Genomic DNA, 17570 nt, shown 5'->3' with positions numbered 1-17570 from the left:
TCAGATTCCGAACGGGAATCGGGATTCTTCGTGCATTCTGCAGTATTTTTGTGGATTCTGCACTGTAGAATCCACAGAGAATCCTGTTCCCATCCAGAATCTTGCCAGAATCCAAGAGGAATCCATGCAGAATCAGGATCCAGATTGTACCAGATTCCACATCAGAGGAATATGAGGGATCCACTAACGTAGTCTATCGACATGCCTAAAAAGCCTTCACCCAATAGCTCTGACCATTCTGAACTATCAGTGATCAAAATGCTTTCATATACATTGCAAGATTACAACACATATTCATTTCAGCTCCTCACAACAAAATAAAAATGTCTATGGTGAAGAGCTTCCATTGATTCTTGAGGGCTTGTCCTCTTTTGGTTTGAGGTACATGGTTCACAACTTACAGTTGCAGCAGCAATTCAGCCCTGTTTTTTAACAATTTTATTTAAAAAATATTCAGCTTCCAAATACAATTTCTCTATTCAGAAAATTGTTATTAGCCCTAATAATGCTACTTGAACAGACAATGTCCTTACTATGGGGGTTACACAGCAAATGTAACAAATTCAAGTGATTTAATTCCAAGAGCCTCTACAGAAACAAATGAAAGTAACGTTATAACAGCTCTCAACATGCTACATGATTGAAACATGAGAGCCACCCAAGAATATATAAACCATGATTCTATAGTAATCAAAAGCCTTCAAAACATTCAGAAATCTAAAGACTCTAAAACTCTAAATAACATAGCTGAGATATTATTGAACTCGATATAAAAAACACGTCACTATCATACTGAGTCAAAGAAATAATCAGGCATCTTGTAGTCTGCAAGGAAAATCTCCTTTGGAGCCTCCATGTTTGCTTCCTCAATTTCTGCTGACAGAGGCTGTGTTGCCACTGTGCAAGTCACTCTTCTGAGAATTGATGAAGACGCCTGCAAAAGAGTTTTCATATTAGTGAACATTAGCAACGAAGTTTCATGATTGATTATAGATTTTAAATAAAAGAAAGATTTAAAATCATGCAAATATATCAGATACAGAAAGAACATATAAGAGAAATACTTGGAACAAATTCAATTTAATGAAAACCACTATCACGGTTAATAAGGAGAATATAATGTTCACAACTTTTGACAAAACACACTTATTGCATACGTCATAACAATCACTGGACACATAATGAGGGCCAACTAAGCCAGAAATATAACATACATATATATATATATTGTAACAATTTTATTTCTCTTCCAACTACAATATGAAAATAAATCAAAAAAGAAAATATACTACTCCCTTTGTTGCATCCCACAATTTATTTGAAATTTAATACATTCTATATAGTCGTTGAGATTTCATGTGAATTGGAAATGGTTAGTTAATTTGATTATTCATTGTAATTTTTTGTGAATTGAAAATGGTTGATTAAATTGGTTATTCATTATGAGTTCATGTGAATTGAAAATATTGGTTATTCGTTGTGAATTCCTATGACATGGAAATGGTTGGTTAATATGGTTATTGATATGATTACACTTGAATGATTTGGAAGTGTGCTTTCACTATGTTATTTCTCCTTGCAAGTGCGCGACGAAGGGGGGCAAACATTGACAGAGAGGGATTCGGCACAAGCACCAACCTGCCACTAAGTTATCAAGTATTCATCTAAACCACCTTGGCTAGGGAAAAGCAGACTAGGACAGACAAAATAATACCCAAGTGTCCACTATGAGCTAACTAGGTCATCAAATGTTACTTATGATATATATATATATATATTTTACTAAGAGAAATATGAGAAGTAAAATTGTTACATTTAAACTGCTAAATATATATATGAACAATAAGAGATATAAAATTGTAACCTTAAAAGTTAGACCTGGGTGTGTCGTCTATGTTATATTATAAATAATACCCATGGTACCTAAGTATATTTGTACGTATTTCATTATAGATACATACATACATATATGTACCTTGAAATAACACGTATGTATGTATATATATATATATGCATACGTGTATGCGTATACTTTAATGTAATATATATGTATATATGTGTATGAACAACACGTACAAGTATACTTCGATAATATGAGTATTATCTATAATAGTGTGGGAGAAGACCAAATACCAAAATAAATTAATTTATCTCATATAGTCTAGCGACCTCTTATGTTCCATTTAATATTTCAGCCTTCTTTAATATTCATATTTTTGCCAAGATTGCAAATGCATGCCTTGCCACCTTGCATTTTTCATTCATGTAACTCCTCCTTGTGCCCATTCGTTCATGTGTTAACCAAGCCTTTTTCTATATAGTTGGAACTTGTAGCCACTCGGTGGTTTACTCTCAGTGCTTCCATTAACTGTTGTCAATCCACAATGATTGGTCAAAAATATTTACATGCCATTTTATTTTGCTCTGCTAGCTTACATTGAACAATGTTACCCAATTGAGAATCATTGGAGTTCATAGCTTGGGCGAGAAGAAGCAAGTGATATAAACCTCACAGCGCCTTGTCAGGTCATATCTCCTGAATTTTCCATTTTATTTCATGCTTAGCCGATAATAGACTATTGTGCATAAATCTTTTCAAAATGGTTCAGTCGGGCCCTATAATATTATATGCAAGCAAGTTTGCAAAAGTGAAGGACTATCATACCAATCACGTAAGGCGCCGTGGGCTTACAAGCACCTTACAATCTGTCTTCGTTTCTCTTTTATTATATATTTCCTCTCTAAAGCTTATGTATTGTGATGAGAAGAATACTGTGTACGTGTGCTTCCAAATAAGGTGGCACCGATCTCATGTCTCTACAATTATGGAGGCATAACACTTGCTGAAGGGTGTCTAATTACTTAAAATTCGTAACTCTTTCGTGTCCTTGTTCAGAAAACTCTCAAAAGGAAAAATATGTTTCTTTATAGCATTTAACAGCCATAAAACAAGCTGGAAAGTTACACCATGGATCATCAAGGATGGCCAAGAATGGCAGAGATGAGTGGTTAGTCCATGTAAATTGGATAGTATGAATCTAAGTCACAAGGTTTGAGTTTGAGTTCGACAACTATGATGTTCGGATGAAGTTCGACAAGTCAAAAAAGTCGAAAAAAATCGACATTAAATTCGCCTTTTTAAGTTTCAAAAAATATAAGTTTTAAAACATATAAAACATAAAACTAAAATAAAACGATTATAAAATGTAATCTTTACTAATAAAATGATATTTTTAGTATTTATAGAATTAAAAATAATAATAAAGTACACCAATAATAAATTAATTAATAATCATAAATAATTTATAAATATTTAATAGATTAAAAATAAATAAATATACATGTTATCCTACATTTAACATACATTTATAGAAAATATGCTACGCATTCCTATATTTTACATAAAACATAGGAAAGCATAGGATAAACATTTTACAAATTAAAATACTTAAAATATGCACAAGTATAATGTTTACCTACATTTAATCTTTTCATGAATAAAAACTAATAAAATAACATTTACTATTTATTATTATAATCTTATAACATATTAAAACCTAATAATAAAAATATATTTACTATAAGAATCTTATCAAAGATTAACCTAAAAAAATAAACATTTATGCAAATAGTAGACAAAGACCATGTTGAAGTAAAATCTAAACACAAACCCTGGGCTGTTAGACATAGTTGGAGCTGAAAATGAAGACATAATCAAAGCTGAAAATGCAGACGACGCCAGATTCAACAGACATGTAACCTTCAGACAAAGACGCAAGCTTCAAAGGGTTGAGTTTTCAGCAGAGAAGGGCATGATTTTGTAAGCCTTTTTGGGCTAGAAAACCTTTTAAAATACCCGAATATCATATCATTTTCTGCAAAACAAGAAGAAAACTGTTCCGTACAAATTTTGTGATGAACTTGAGTGATTTTTTAACTTTTTCTATGGGTTTGCTGAATTTCGAACTTGGAGCTGAAAATTTGGCGAACCCTGCGACTTAGGTATTAACAATCTGCAGAAAATAGAAAGATGTATCAAAACTAAGATGAAACTACAATCTGAAATTAGTAATCTAGTCAGCTCATTATGGGAATTGGATAATGTTTTTGTTTGTCAAGTCGAGTAGTGGGTGATCGTGCACATAGTGTCCTTTTGAAATCCCTAGCCAAGGTAGGTTTAGTGGTGAATGATGCTGCTATAATCAGTAAAGGTCAGGATAGCTCATAGTAGAATGGATAGTATGTCAAGAGGGTTCCGCAGTCTGGTCGACTATGTAGTTGACAACTCTAGCACCAGGATGCTCAAGTGGCACGATGAGATGGTGTACACGTGCCTTATCCTGTACAAGGTAGGACCATTCTCGGTTGAGAATGAATGGAGATTACACTAGGTCCTTGGTTGGGAGGTTAAGCCTTTGGCAATACTTTTCCTCTCCTTCAAATGCCAAGACTTGCACAAAATAGATCAGATTCTACTTTACTTGACCTAGTAAGATCTAAACCTTGCTAGTACTTCATTGCTCTCGTTTCTAATTACATTATATTTTAGTTTCAGCTATATATCTTATTACAGTTACTTTTTGTTTATATGAAATGGTAGTTAGAAAATTATAGTTAAATATTGTTTTACTTATCATATGTGATATAAATGGTTGATCTATTTTGATTGTTTCTTCTTAAGATAGTTAATCTTTCAATTGGTAGTTAAGGCCTTATCATGAGAATGCAACTAATCTATTATAATTCGTTATTCCTTTTCAAATGAATGGGTAGCTAGCTTACTTTATTTGATAAAATAAAGAGTATTTAAGGTTTAGAAATTTTAGTCATTACAACCTTGATTTGCATCTCTCAACATTGTTCAAATCATTTGTCGTTGCACCAAAAGCTCGAATTGTCAATGCTCAATACAAATGCAAATTTAACCTGACCCACAGGAGGCAATTAAGCCATGTCACAAATCTCCAAGGAGGCGTTGACCGCCAAGTGACATCATCCCTTCAGCAACAACTAAGCCTTCAAGACACATTGAATCAAGACTCAAACCCGTAACTGAAGGCTCCAATACCAATTGTTGGAATCAATTGTCGATGCAACAAAAGCTTCAACAATCAATGCCAGATTTAAACCAACTCATGGGAGGCGACCAAACAATGTCACAAATCTTCAAGGACGTGCTAACCACCACGTCAACAATCTCCCCCCTAGCACCGACTAAGCCTTCAACACCCACTTAAGTGGGACTTGAACCCGCGACCAAAGGCTTTGATAACAATTATTGGAACCATTTCTTGTTGCACCAAAAGCTCAAACTACCAATGCCAAATTTAACTTGGCCCACAAGAGGCTGTTAAGCCATGTCATGCATACCGAAGGAGGTGTTGACCACCAAGTCAACGAACACTACATCAAAGTCAGAGTCCTCTAAGATATTGGCATTGTAACAATACTATGCATCAAGTTGTAAAATATTTAACATCCATATAGAATTACCAAAAATAACTTACAATGTCCTAAACTCAAAAAAAACGTGGAAAAGAAAAATGTCCTAACAAAAAAATAAAACGAACAAATAAATAGATACAAAAGATGGAGTGAACGTATAATTGTCATTGAAATGCAAGGACAATTCCATTATGTTTGAATTTTAAAAAAATTACATTTGCAACCAATTGTGAATAGAAAGATACAAACACAAACACCAATCCTTTGAAACTCAACATCAAGTGCTCTCTCAATAAGAAAATGGAAATACAAAATACATAACATAAACTATCAAAGAGAACCCACTATTGTCATTGAAATGTAGGGGAAACAAAGTTATGTTCAAAACCTCTACAAATAAGGCTTAAAAATTGCACAATTCTTGTAGACCACCCAATTTAACAAAAATAGAAAATTAAAATAATATTATTAAGATATGAGAACATAATAAAAACCCATAGAGAATAGTCTTTGATGACATCAAGTATGAGGGTTCAAACAAATGGGCAATTCTTATTCCAACCCGTTTTTAGGTTGTCAATAATTGCCCAAAGATGAAGAAATTGTTAACCCTTCGTCATCATGAAACTCTCACGTTAACCCTAAAACATTAAACAATTTGCAAAAAAATGGTTCAAGATTTTTTTATGATGAGCAAGTGACAAGATTGCTTTCGCTCAATATACATATAATAATAATACCCACATTTCTTAAAATATATGTTCATTATCAACTAACAATTTTAATTAATTTATGCAGTGATTATATATTAAAATTGTGATTTAAGGACGTGTTTTTTCATTCAATGATGCATGTCTCATATCACAACAATATATTGATAAAATAGAGAATGGTTTTAATCTTATATTGATAAAACAACGAATGATTTTAATCTTATATTGATAAAATGGGAATGCTTTTGATCTTATCTTTCAAACAACATAAGGCAATCTTAGTGGTCTTCATCTAAAATGCTACTATCCATGTCATGAGGGCAAAAGGGAATCTAGAGTTGGGAAGCGAGGGACACGTGTTAAGGTTATAGCTTCTGTCGTATTGATTTTTACGTGCAATACCTTGTTGATGGTAAATCATCTTTAAAATAAATATCTTATATATGTAATATAATATATATTATATATATTATACATTATATATTACTATATAATAATATAATAATATATTACATATATGGTTAACATATTAATATTACATATATGCTTAGGATGAGTTACATATATGGTTATTTATATTACTATTATATTAATATGTTAACTAGTGATCTTTAACTGTAGAGACATGTCTCTTTATGTACATCTCTCCTCCTCTCATATTTATAAGCCTTCATTTGTATTTGGAACACAATCAATACAATGGCAATTGTTAGTACATTTGCAGCAATCCTAGAAATTAACATGGTATCAGAGCCTAGTTCCTTGTATAAAGCCTAACAACTTGAAGGTAGATCAACACATACTGAAGAAACATTACCAACAATACATAGATGGGTCAGAGACCTTGCTGAAGCATTTATGCTATGACAGATGAAAACAATGGTGTATTAAAACCGGATGAGTGGCATGGTGAAGGACATATAATAAGAATCGAAAAAATATAGAAAAGACGAACTACGTGCATAAGGATATTAAGTTGGAATTGAGAGTGAAAGGAAGAAAAATATCTCCAGCGAGCATGCAAGATACACGAATGGGAGACATGATTACATAGCACTGAGAATGATTATTAAAACAAAGAGACGATTGGTGGGTTGTAAACACGTCCTCCAAACAACAGTTTAAAACACTGCATAATCAACATATAAATAAAAGAAATTCATACAGGCCATTAGCAATGAAGAATCATCAACATATAGCATACAGCTTCAGCAAATACCTGGACTCAAATATCATCATACAGCTGAGAGGGTAGTTTGGAAAGAGCTGTAATATTCCACGTTGGAGAGAAATAAATATCCCAAGAGTGCAAAGAAGGATTATGAACTAACGCTAGATCATTATCATCCTCATCTCCCAAGGACCGTTAACTGTTCTGTAATATTTCATTCCTTGCGGTGCAATACATGGAAGTCTCACAAGTTTAAGATAATAGCGATTCAACCCAAATTCCATGGCATACTCAATAGACTGTGAAGGTAGAATAAATATTTGAACGAACAATCACTAGAATAAATTTGAGAAATAAATGATATTTATTTCTCTCCAATATGAACTTTAGATATGTAAGCATAGGAAGGTGATCATTGTCAAATAACGATGGATATATCTGCCATGATTTCAAATATTGGCGAACATGATTATTAGTGAATCGCACTTATCGGAATGTTATGAAGTTTGAAAGTTTTATTATCTGTGGGTCCCGTCTCATTCCTATTCACAAGCTCTTAAGAAGATTGGAACAAATATTTGCGGTATAGTTTAGTGCTAATATCATTGAAAAATGTTTGCTGGATAACCTTAATAATAGGGGATGTCGCCATGAAGTTTAGTGTTAAATGGAGGGACTAAATTAAATAATCAAAACCATGGTCCATAGATGATTAGTGGAGAAATATGGAATCAATATTCTGACCAGCCCGGCTATGTGAGAAATAATATATACGGAAAGGTGAACATGATCTTGAGAGCAAAACTTTTGAGACTATTTATTATTGCCGAAAAACCTCAAATAGAGATATTATGGAGGATTGAAAATTGTGCGGCTCAACTAAATATTGAGCGGAAGCTTAAAAATGTGTATATGCATGTGGTGCAGACAAAATTAAGAAGTGGAGTATTGATTTGAAAGATCAGTAAACAAAACTGCCTATTCCAAAGTTAATGACATCCATAATTATAGCTATTCAAACATCTGCCAAAGCGTCCAGTTCTCATATTGTTTGGAATGGTTGTGAAGACTTCATTTCTTGCAGGGATAGACATCAGTACTCAGCAGTATTAAGCACTCCCCCGAGCTTTGTGAGTGTTACAATATGTCTTGAGTGTGTCTGGTAAGGGCTACAGTTGTACCTACTATTGGAATGTGGAAGCTACAATAGCACTAGCAAGCCTATGGTGGAGCAATCTCAATACCACAAACCATTCATAGAAAAATCTTTCACTGGAGTTTGGCAATTCAAAGGAAACTTTGCCTCTCTACATTTTTTTTATGGGGTTGTTCCTACTTAGCATGGCCTGGTCATTTCATGAAGAACTAATTGTATCTAGAATTTTGAAGGTATTCTATTACGTGCATTGAGGAAGATTTATCATTGCTGTACAAATAACTTATAGCTACAAGTGCTGCTAACTGTCTTCAATCAGCTAAACAGGAGCAGTACTCAGTGTGTATCTTTCTACAGACTTTCTCAGAGGTCATACATTCAGGAGAAGGTTACATTAGATGTTGAGTGCTAAAAGAAATTGACCTCTCTATTTCAGAACAGTGAACAGTAAAAGAAAAAGCTTGTTAGAGGGAAGAGCAGGAGAGAGAATTTATTTGCCATTACCTTCAGTGATCTTCTATATTACATTACCTTGGTTATAATTGCATTGCAACAGTCATAGATCACTTTGAAGGAAAGTATGAAGGTACTTACCAGTCATTATTTTGATATTCAACCTGCAGGTTGTATTGTATAAGATTCATCACTAAGAGAGTTGAATGGAAAGTACATTCACCATATGAAAATTTAAAGAGGAAGACAATGATATGGAGGTTGATAGGGACTGAAAACTCTATAAAATGAAATAAGTGGGAATTTTACATTGAAGGGGGAAAGAATAACCAATGTTTTATCCCCATTGACAAATGCCTATATGGAGATAGTTTTTGATGCATAGGAACCTTCATTAAGAAACTTCCATGAAGGATGTACAGATAAGTATTCATTAGCCTTGAATATTACATTTATCTTCTCATTGTATTCACTCTCTTATTTGTAATTCTACACATACTGTAAGATTTTGCCTTGATCTTTTCCTTTGTATCTGAAGTTGATCCTACAGGAAAAGAAGAATGGCTCATTAGGTAGCTTATGACAGTAACTTAAAAGAAGTTGTGATCAGGCTGGATAAAGTGAGGCTCTTGAAGCAAATATCTTTGATGATCGAGATTATGAGTATCCTTCTACATTACGAGGGAGTATGACACTTCTTCGAAGGCAACGCAAGAGCTTAGATAATTAATAGTCAGAGGCATCTAGAAATACATGTGTGTGACTGCGTGATTTTGATGGGCCTACCCTTAAGTGCAAAATGAGGAAGTATTGACTTATCACTAGAAAATCAAAAGATTGATATAAGATTCAAAGTGAGTTCGACAGGCATCCTTGGGTGAAGAGAGTTTCTGATAAAGTAACTACAAGACCTGACTTCCCAAGATCATTGTTCGGAAGGAGAAATTTTGAGATGCAATCCTTTGTGGATGATATCTTCTCTATGAGCAAAAGTTCGAAGTGAAATTCCTTGTAATGTGCTCTCCTCTATGAGAGAGAAGTCTAAGGTGAAAATCCTTGTTCCACCCTCTAGTAGTAGCTATGGTGATTCATGGTGGATATCATGTAAGTTACTACATGATGCTGTTATGATATGTAATGGAAGGTGACAGTCTTTCATTGACATATATAAACAAAAGGTAATCATTATAAGATGACGATCTTATAAATGGTAGACCTGTTATCATGACAAACTTCATTAAATTGTTGTCCCGGAGTGCTGGAAATCATGATAACGAACAGACAGAAGGTAACCATTGTAAGGTGGCGATCTTATAAATGATAGACTTGTTATCATGGTTCTTTGGGCCGGATTTTGCCAGAGACCATGATAATCAACTTGTTATGGTTCTTTGGGTTAGATCTTGCTGGACACCATGACATAGTTACTACTATAGACCACATTTAAGGTGGTGTTTTAAACTTATGGAAACTGCTTCAATTGTGCGTAATAAAAGGTGTGAAATTTAGCCTCATAGTGAAATGAATATCATACTAAAATGATATCTCTTCATATTCTTGAAAGCATAATGTGTTCTATAAATCCTCCCTCGCTAAGAGGGAGTGTTAAGGTTATAGCTTCTGTCGGACTGATTTTTACATGAGATACCTTGCTGATGGTAAATCATCTTTAAAATAAACATCTTATATATAATATACAATATATATTATACATTATATATTATTATATAATAATATAATAATATTTTACATATATGGTTAACATATTAATATTACATATATGCTTAAGATGAGTTACATATATGGTTATTTATATTAATATGTTAACTAGTGATGTTTAATCGTAGAGACATGTCTCTTCATGAGACATGTCTCCTCCTCTCATATTTATAAGCCTTCATTTGCATTTGGAACACAATCAATACAATGGCAATTGTTAGTACATTTGCAGCAATCCTAGAAACTAACAACACATAGTAGAGGAGGCTTAAATCAATATATTGTTTGCATCCCTCATTCTCTGTGGACTCGAACTTCCATACAAAGATGAACCACAATAGAGATTATCACATTAGGGCTGGCCTTTGAAAATTAGCACCGTAAGCATTTTCTATTTTTTGTGAAAGCCATGATTCACGTTAGGTTCCTAAAGCCCTTGTGATTGTTGGCATAAAGAAAGAGCAGCCATTAGCCACCATTATCACCAACGGGTACAGATGAGGTCAAACCTCAAGAAAATAGGGCAAAAGATAAATCAAACTAGACATCCTCTCAAGCTTAAGACTAAGTACAATTTCCCTCTAACAACCATTGAGTTAGTCGCAAGTATATGCAATATTAGGATGCATTGATCAATTTGTGGTATTAACATTCAGCTATTGTATTGTAACATCAATCCGCCACTCTACCCAACAAAATCGAGCACTACATCTTTCACTTTAGATAGCTATGTAAAGCCAATTAGGATGAGTTGTAATCTGAGAACTTGACACAAGCATCAATTTAAATTTAAAAGCTATTTATTGCCAAAGGTTTTTCAATCCAAATATTAAAATATTAAAATTAAAAATTTATAAATTTAAATCAACAATGTCTTTGTGATTTTCCTATGTAGGAAAATAACAATATCTTCTCCAACTAGGAATATCAATGGCTTGCAAACCAGAAATGATTAAGCTTCAAGCTTAGAGCATGTAATTGAAAATAACAAAGCTGTAAAACTCAACTTGATTGCAAACTCCAATGTCTCTATTATTAATACTTGAACAGCAGAAATAGATTGCACTAGTGGGGCTTCGATTACAAATGAAGTTAAATACCTTAATGCTCAATGTTATAAGTTCTTGGACATCACAAATCAAAGATTACAAGTGCATGCTCAAATTATACAAAATGATTCTCCATTTGCAACCCACTCCAGATTCTTGGCAATACATAGAATAATATCTTCTGCAATGTCAAACCAACAATTTGGAAATCGTATCACCAATAGCTCTCACCAATCATTACAACTGAGTAGAAGAAACTCCTACCCTAAAAGACTGCACAAGATTATACCTTCACCATCATTTGCATGTGACTGTGCATGAATCCATGATGAACCATTGTGGCTCCTAAGAAGCTCCTACTTAACCACATTTAGCCATCTCTAATCTCTAGCCCAATGATAAGTAATAGAAGAGCTCAAATATCTTTTGATATTAAGCGAGATAACATAAAGAACCATGATAATACCATAAATCAAATATTTATGGAGCCCAACTTTAAAAGAGTCTAGAGTCACCCAAAATATTTATCCTTGATATATTAGCCTTAGCATATTATTCGTCATATTGGAAGACATTATTTAGGGAACTTTATACCATGATCACCAATATTTAATATGGCAGACATTACCTTTTTCTCTTCAATAATAACAGTCCAAATGAATATACAACTTAATTTCTTAAGTTAGTGACTATTAATTTCAATCACCTTCATGCCACAATTAATGGATATCCATCCAAATATTCAATCCTAATAAACCTACACTTCCTTAGCTATTCTGTAAATAACAAATAATATAATACCCACATAGAGCTCCATGGATATATGTTGATGCGAGTTTTGTATCACTTACATAACATATTAGTAACTGAATATCTGATACGGAGTATCAAACATACAATTCCTCTCTTGAGGAGTTATTGCTCGTGGGATATGAGAATAACTCCAATGTTCCTTACACTTGTGGATAGTCACTCAGTTTTATCGATGTGATTAGTTGGTAATCACGTAGATGGCATTACGCAAATTGTTGAGGATGACTTGGACTTTGGTGGGATGGTGGAGATGGTGGTTCGGTGTGAATGCTAAATGATGTTGATGGGAAAAGTGATGGTGGTGGAGGGTGAATGGTTCTTACGACTAGTGTTTTTCTAACTTTCTTCTCCTAAATTCTAAGTCCTAAATTACTTGCTATCCTACTCTTACTCCTATGGATGGAAGACTAGCAAATGGACTGGGATCGAACGCAAAGCTTCATAACAAGCCACTAGGATGCTAATGGTCTAGTGGTGATCCCTATCAAACACCTACTAATGCTAGCATGCAACTATCCATCTACTCTACTCTTACTTAGCAACTTGAAATGAAATTTGCTTCAACAATTTGAAAAGAAATTTACTCTAACTATTTGGAAGTAGAAACCATGCAATAATACCAAAGGCTCTTAATCACCATGCAAGTCACAACAATGAGAAAGAAATAGCGAATTTTGGTATTATCTTATGCAAAAATTTTCTCTGACCCTTTACAAATGAGAGCAAATGGCCTTATATAGAGGCCAAAATGTACAACTGACGGTAGAGATCAAAAGCAAAACCGACGATCTAGATTGAATCCTAAAACCCTAATTAGGGTTGCCATCCCATCGACCAATGAGAAGCTACCACCTCGTCAATGGACCAATAAAAAAAGTACAAAAAGTGGCAACCAATGATAAGGTACCAAAATGGTGGCCAATCAGAAATAGACACTTGTCCTATTCTAGAAGAATGAGAAATTTGCCACTTGGGCTTACATTAAATGATCTTCTAATATAACTCTTCCCTTTTCTTTCATTTTCTTTTTAGCTAAGGCAATGAACCTAGCTAGCCTTTCGTTAACTTCCTCCATAGGAGGACAAGGTGTGTGCTTCGTCCCGAGTTCTATTGATTTCACCACGCTATTTGCTGCTTGTAGTATCTTTTCATGATCCTTCTCATACTCTTTTGTGAATCCAATAAAAGCATTTAGAGAGGAAAGGGTGTTCAAATGTTTCTTCTTGACGGCAACCCTTCCTAGCTCATCCAATCTCGATCCAAGTCTTGGCTCATTGATATCTTCTTCTCTAATGTCTTCAAAATCAAGTGCCATCCCAATGTCACTCATCATGGTTGAAATGGAGGTGTCGACGCTTAGGGTGTGTTGTGCAACCATCTTCTGCATCTCTTCAAGTATTCCCAATCTGGTAGTCGAGGCGACAAACCAAGATTCGACTGTACCCAATCCTCTCTCATCAACCAACTTGACCCTCTGAAAATATGCCTCTGGTAGCCCAATGAATGCCTATAGCCTGGGAATAGCTAAATCTTTGATGGGAAGGAAATCCCTCCACTCTTCTTCAAATAATCTAAACCTGTCTCTAATAGTCACTAATGACCGGAATGTCGAGATGAAAGAAGGCAAGAAACTTCGCCCATCTTGGATTGTATCATGGATCCAATCCCTAACTTCATGTAGCTGAGCTGATATCTCTTCGAGGTTTCTCCCACTATCTTGAGGAAGGGTTGCCTGGTGCAACTATTGGATGGGCTGACAATCTCTCCAATATTTGTTCTCGGCCTCCAACTTTACGATCCTTTCATTTGCCTTCCTCAACCTTTCTCTGATTGAAGCTATACCCTCTTGAATTTCTTCACATTCCATATCATCCATGTTTCTTCCCAAGTTGTGTTCTACTATCTCATATTCTTGGGGCCACAATCTCATCCACTGCCTTATTGACTGCAGGTATAGCAATCTGAACCTTTGGGCAACCATCATTGTCGTTCCTGATTACCTTTGCCACCGTTTTTGCCATTTGTTTCTAGTTCTCGCTATCACCCTTTTCTATTAATCCTCGGATGTCTTCCGTCATTTGGGCAGTTACTACCTCACCTCTTGGCATAAGCATTTGCCTTAACCATAGCGGTGCAGTGCATCTCCCCAAATCTGGATTTGGTTCGATTAACAAAGCATCACCAACGGCCTCAGGTGCTTGAGTTATTGCCTCAATGTCAATCGGCCCATCTTCTTCTTCACTAGTTACTACCATATCATCTCCTTGTTGGTTTTCTAAGAGAGGGGAATACTCGGTGCTCTCACTGTAACCACTTGATTCTGAATCAGAGCTTACTTCCACCACGGCCCCTTTATCACTTGAATTGACCTCTTGGCTTCTAGCCTCAACTATGCTCTCTCTTAATGGAAGTGTACGCTGTCTCTTGGCCAGAGTTTCCAAATGTTCTTTGCCCTTCTCTACCTCCAAGGCTCTCTTCTTGTCTCTGGCTGCTTCCTATTGCCGGCTACTTCCATCATTTCTCTATCCGACTAATTCTGTTCATCCCTCTTTTGGCTTCATCATCTCATACATAAGGGGAATCCTTTGTCTTTGTAGTTTCCTTAGTCTTTCATTATACCACGACTCAGTATGTAAATCTACTGCCCTTGCGATTGCCTCCAAGGAAGGATCTTGATGGTCATCCCAATCCATTGGATTCAATTTTGTTCCTTCTATTGAATCATAATCTTCTCTCAGCACATTTCCATCATCCTCTAGTTGATCAGGAATATCAAGGCCTCTCCATTTGATATCTCTCATCATGTTCACCAACAGTCTTGAGAAAGCTAGCTTTCTCACATGAAAGCCATCTTTGGCGTTGGCCCAAAAGTCGTCTATAGTGGGAACATGCTTAAATTTATTTCCATGAAATACCTTGATAAGACCATTAAGATCAAACCCTTGCCTTGCTCTATACCATCCTAGATGATACCATTCCAATTCTTTCTTCTCAACCGCAACGGTGGCCCGATTGGGGCAACTATCATTGCCAATTGCAAGTGAGAAGGTAATGCCCATTTTACCTTCATTTCTCATTATTCTATCATAGTGCTCAAGTTGCCTAGCCAACTACATTAAAACTACCTTGTCGGGTGGGTACCTTGGAAACCTCTTGGGACAAACTATACTCCCTGCTACTTTAATGTAGGTGAATTGCGGAAATTGGATGAACCAACTTCCAAACTTCTTTATCTTTGCCTCTGCTTCTGATGAAAGTCTCTTAACAGGTGTCCCTTGCAATACCCTTACTGTCTTCATGGCAAAGGCATCACAGCAAATCTTGTAATCCTTGTTGTTGTGCAAATGAAGCTATGGATAGCATTCATGCACCAAATATTGTCCCGGCCCATTACCAATTTCTCCTAAGGCCTTAAGTCCCGGACTCTTGTACAATCTAGCAATTAGGTAAAACAAATAGCATCCCATGTAGAATTGCTTTTGATTTTGTACGGTCCTAAGTTGCAATTCTAAGTTCTCGCTTATGATCCTAGCCCAATCAAATCTTCTTTTTCCCTTTTCAATTTCATCAATGAAGAAATACATCCAGTTTTCAAATTGCATACCTTGAGCTAGGCCCATGATCCAATTGAGAAGCACTATGAGATCTCTGTATTCTGACTTGAAGTCCACCACTGTAAGCCTCAATGATCTATTGACGCCTTTTCTTCCCTCATGTAGCCAATTCTGCTTTAGGTGTGTGAAATAAGCCTAATGGTTATCCTGAAATGATTTAGTTGCTTGGTCCATCATCACTACTATCATGCTCTTGTATTGAGGAATGTTAAATGCTTCTTCAATTGCTTGTCCGCCAATAGTGGCCAACACTCTCTTCCCTTCGTCAAAAATGATGGATTGACTGATTAGATCAAACCAGGATGCACATTCCATAATCAATTCCGGACAGGGCAATGTAGGAGGAAAGGCCGCTGCGTGCACAGTTCCACTTCTGTATATCTTCTTTGCCAAGGGGGATTGTCCTTATTTGCCAAGGGTAATGTGGCCAACACTCTCTTCCCTTCGTCAAAAATATGGATTTACTGATTAGATCAAACCAGGATGCACATTCCATAATCAATTTCGGACAAGGCAATGTAGGAGGAAAGGCCGCTGCGTTTACAATTCCACTTCTGTATATCTTCTTTGCCAAGGGGGATTGTCCTTCTTTTAGTCTGTCCCTTACCTGTATCATGTCTACTGTACCAATATTGGTGTCGATTATTCGCTTCATTTTCGAGAAGAAAGGTGTTTTGGGCATCATTTCCTCTTTGTCTTTCTTAGTGTTTGTACCCTTAGGATTCTTGCTTGTACTAACATCCTCCATCTCGTCGCCTTATTACGGGATGGTAAAGTGGTGGACAATTAGACTAGCAGAACCAAGGGAGGCAATCTTTAGACTAGAACGAAAGAAGGAAGTCAGCTTAAGGACCCGTTTCAACTCTAAATGATTAAAAGTCACCTCTACCAATAACCGGATCTTGACCTTTTGGAATTCAGAATCAAACTTTGAGAATTTCAAATCCCTTGAAAATCAGAAATTTACCCATTTGGAATTGTCCACCTTTTGCCTCAAAAATCAGACTTTCACCATGTATCTCCTCTCCAAACCAAAATCGCCTAAGTCTGATATAAAAAGTACAGTCCCAAATAGAGAAAATCAGACTTCTATCATGTATCTCCTATGGCACAAAATCAGGTCTGCTCTCAAAATTTGCCAAGAGTGGAAAGTTCTGCCCTCAAACAAATCTGCCCAAGCATGGAAAGTCTCCAATTTGCCTTCAAAAATCACCTAGGGCATAAACTGCAGCCCTAATAGAAGGATTAAAATCACCAAACAATGCAAAAAAGTCTGCCTTCAAGAGAAATCGCCAAGGTCTGAAAATGGTTGATTGCAAGCAAAATTGCCCAAAAAATGCAAGAAATCTGCCTCCCAAAAGAAATCGCCTAGGTGGAGAAAAGCTGCTCCAAGCCCAAATTCGCCCAAAATGGAGAGAGGACTGCTCTTGCTAAAAT

At 35.5% G+C, this 17570-nt stretch overlaps 1 protein-coding gene across 1 annotated transcript in view; it reads right to left on the bottom strand.

Moving 5' to 3' along the window:
• Positions 1-17570, bottom strand: part of LOC149544487 (Peptidase M1 family protein) — an 88591-nt gene that overhangs the window by 61617 nt on the left and 9404 nt on the right. The window contains exon 5 of the mRNA XM_089795148.1: positions 794-934. Coding sequence (XP_089651274.1) covers positions 794-934 — 141 coding nt within the window. The remainder of the gene's footprint in view (positions 1-793; positions 935-17570) is intronic.

This window comes from Cupressus sempervirens, chromosome 8 (genome assembly GCF_028749045.1).
Source record: "Cupressus sempervirens isolate cs-2001-9-10 chromosome 8, ASM2874904v1, whole genome shotgun sequence".
In the NCBI taxonomy this organism is placed as follows: Eukaryota; Viridiplantae; Streptophyta; class Pinopsida; order Cupressales; family Cupressaceae; genus Cupressus; species Cupressus sempervirens.
This window is presented reverse-complemented; position numbering and strand designations above follow the sequence as displayed.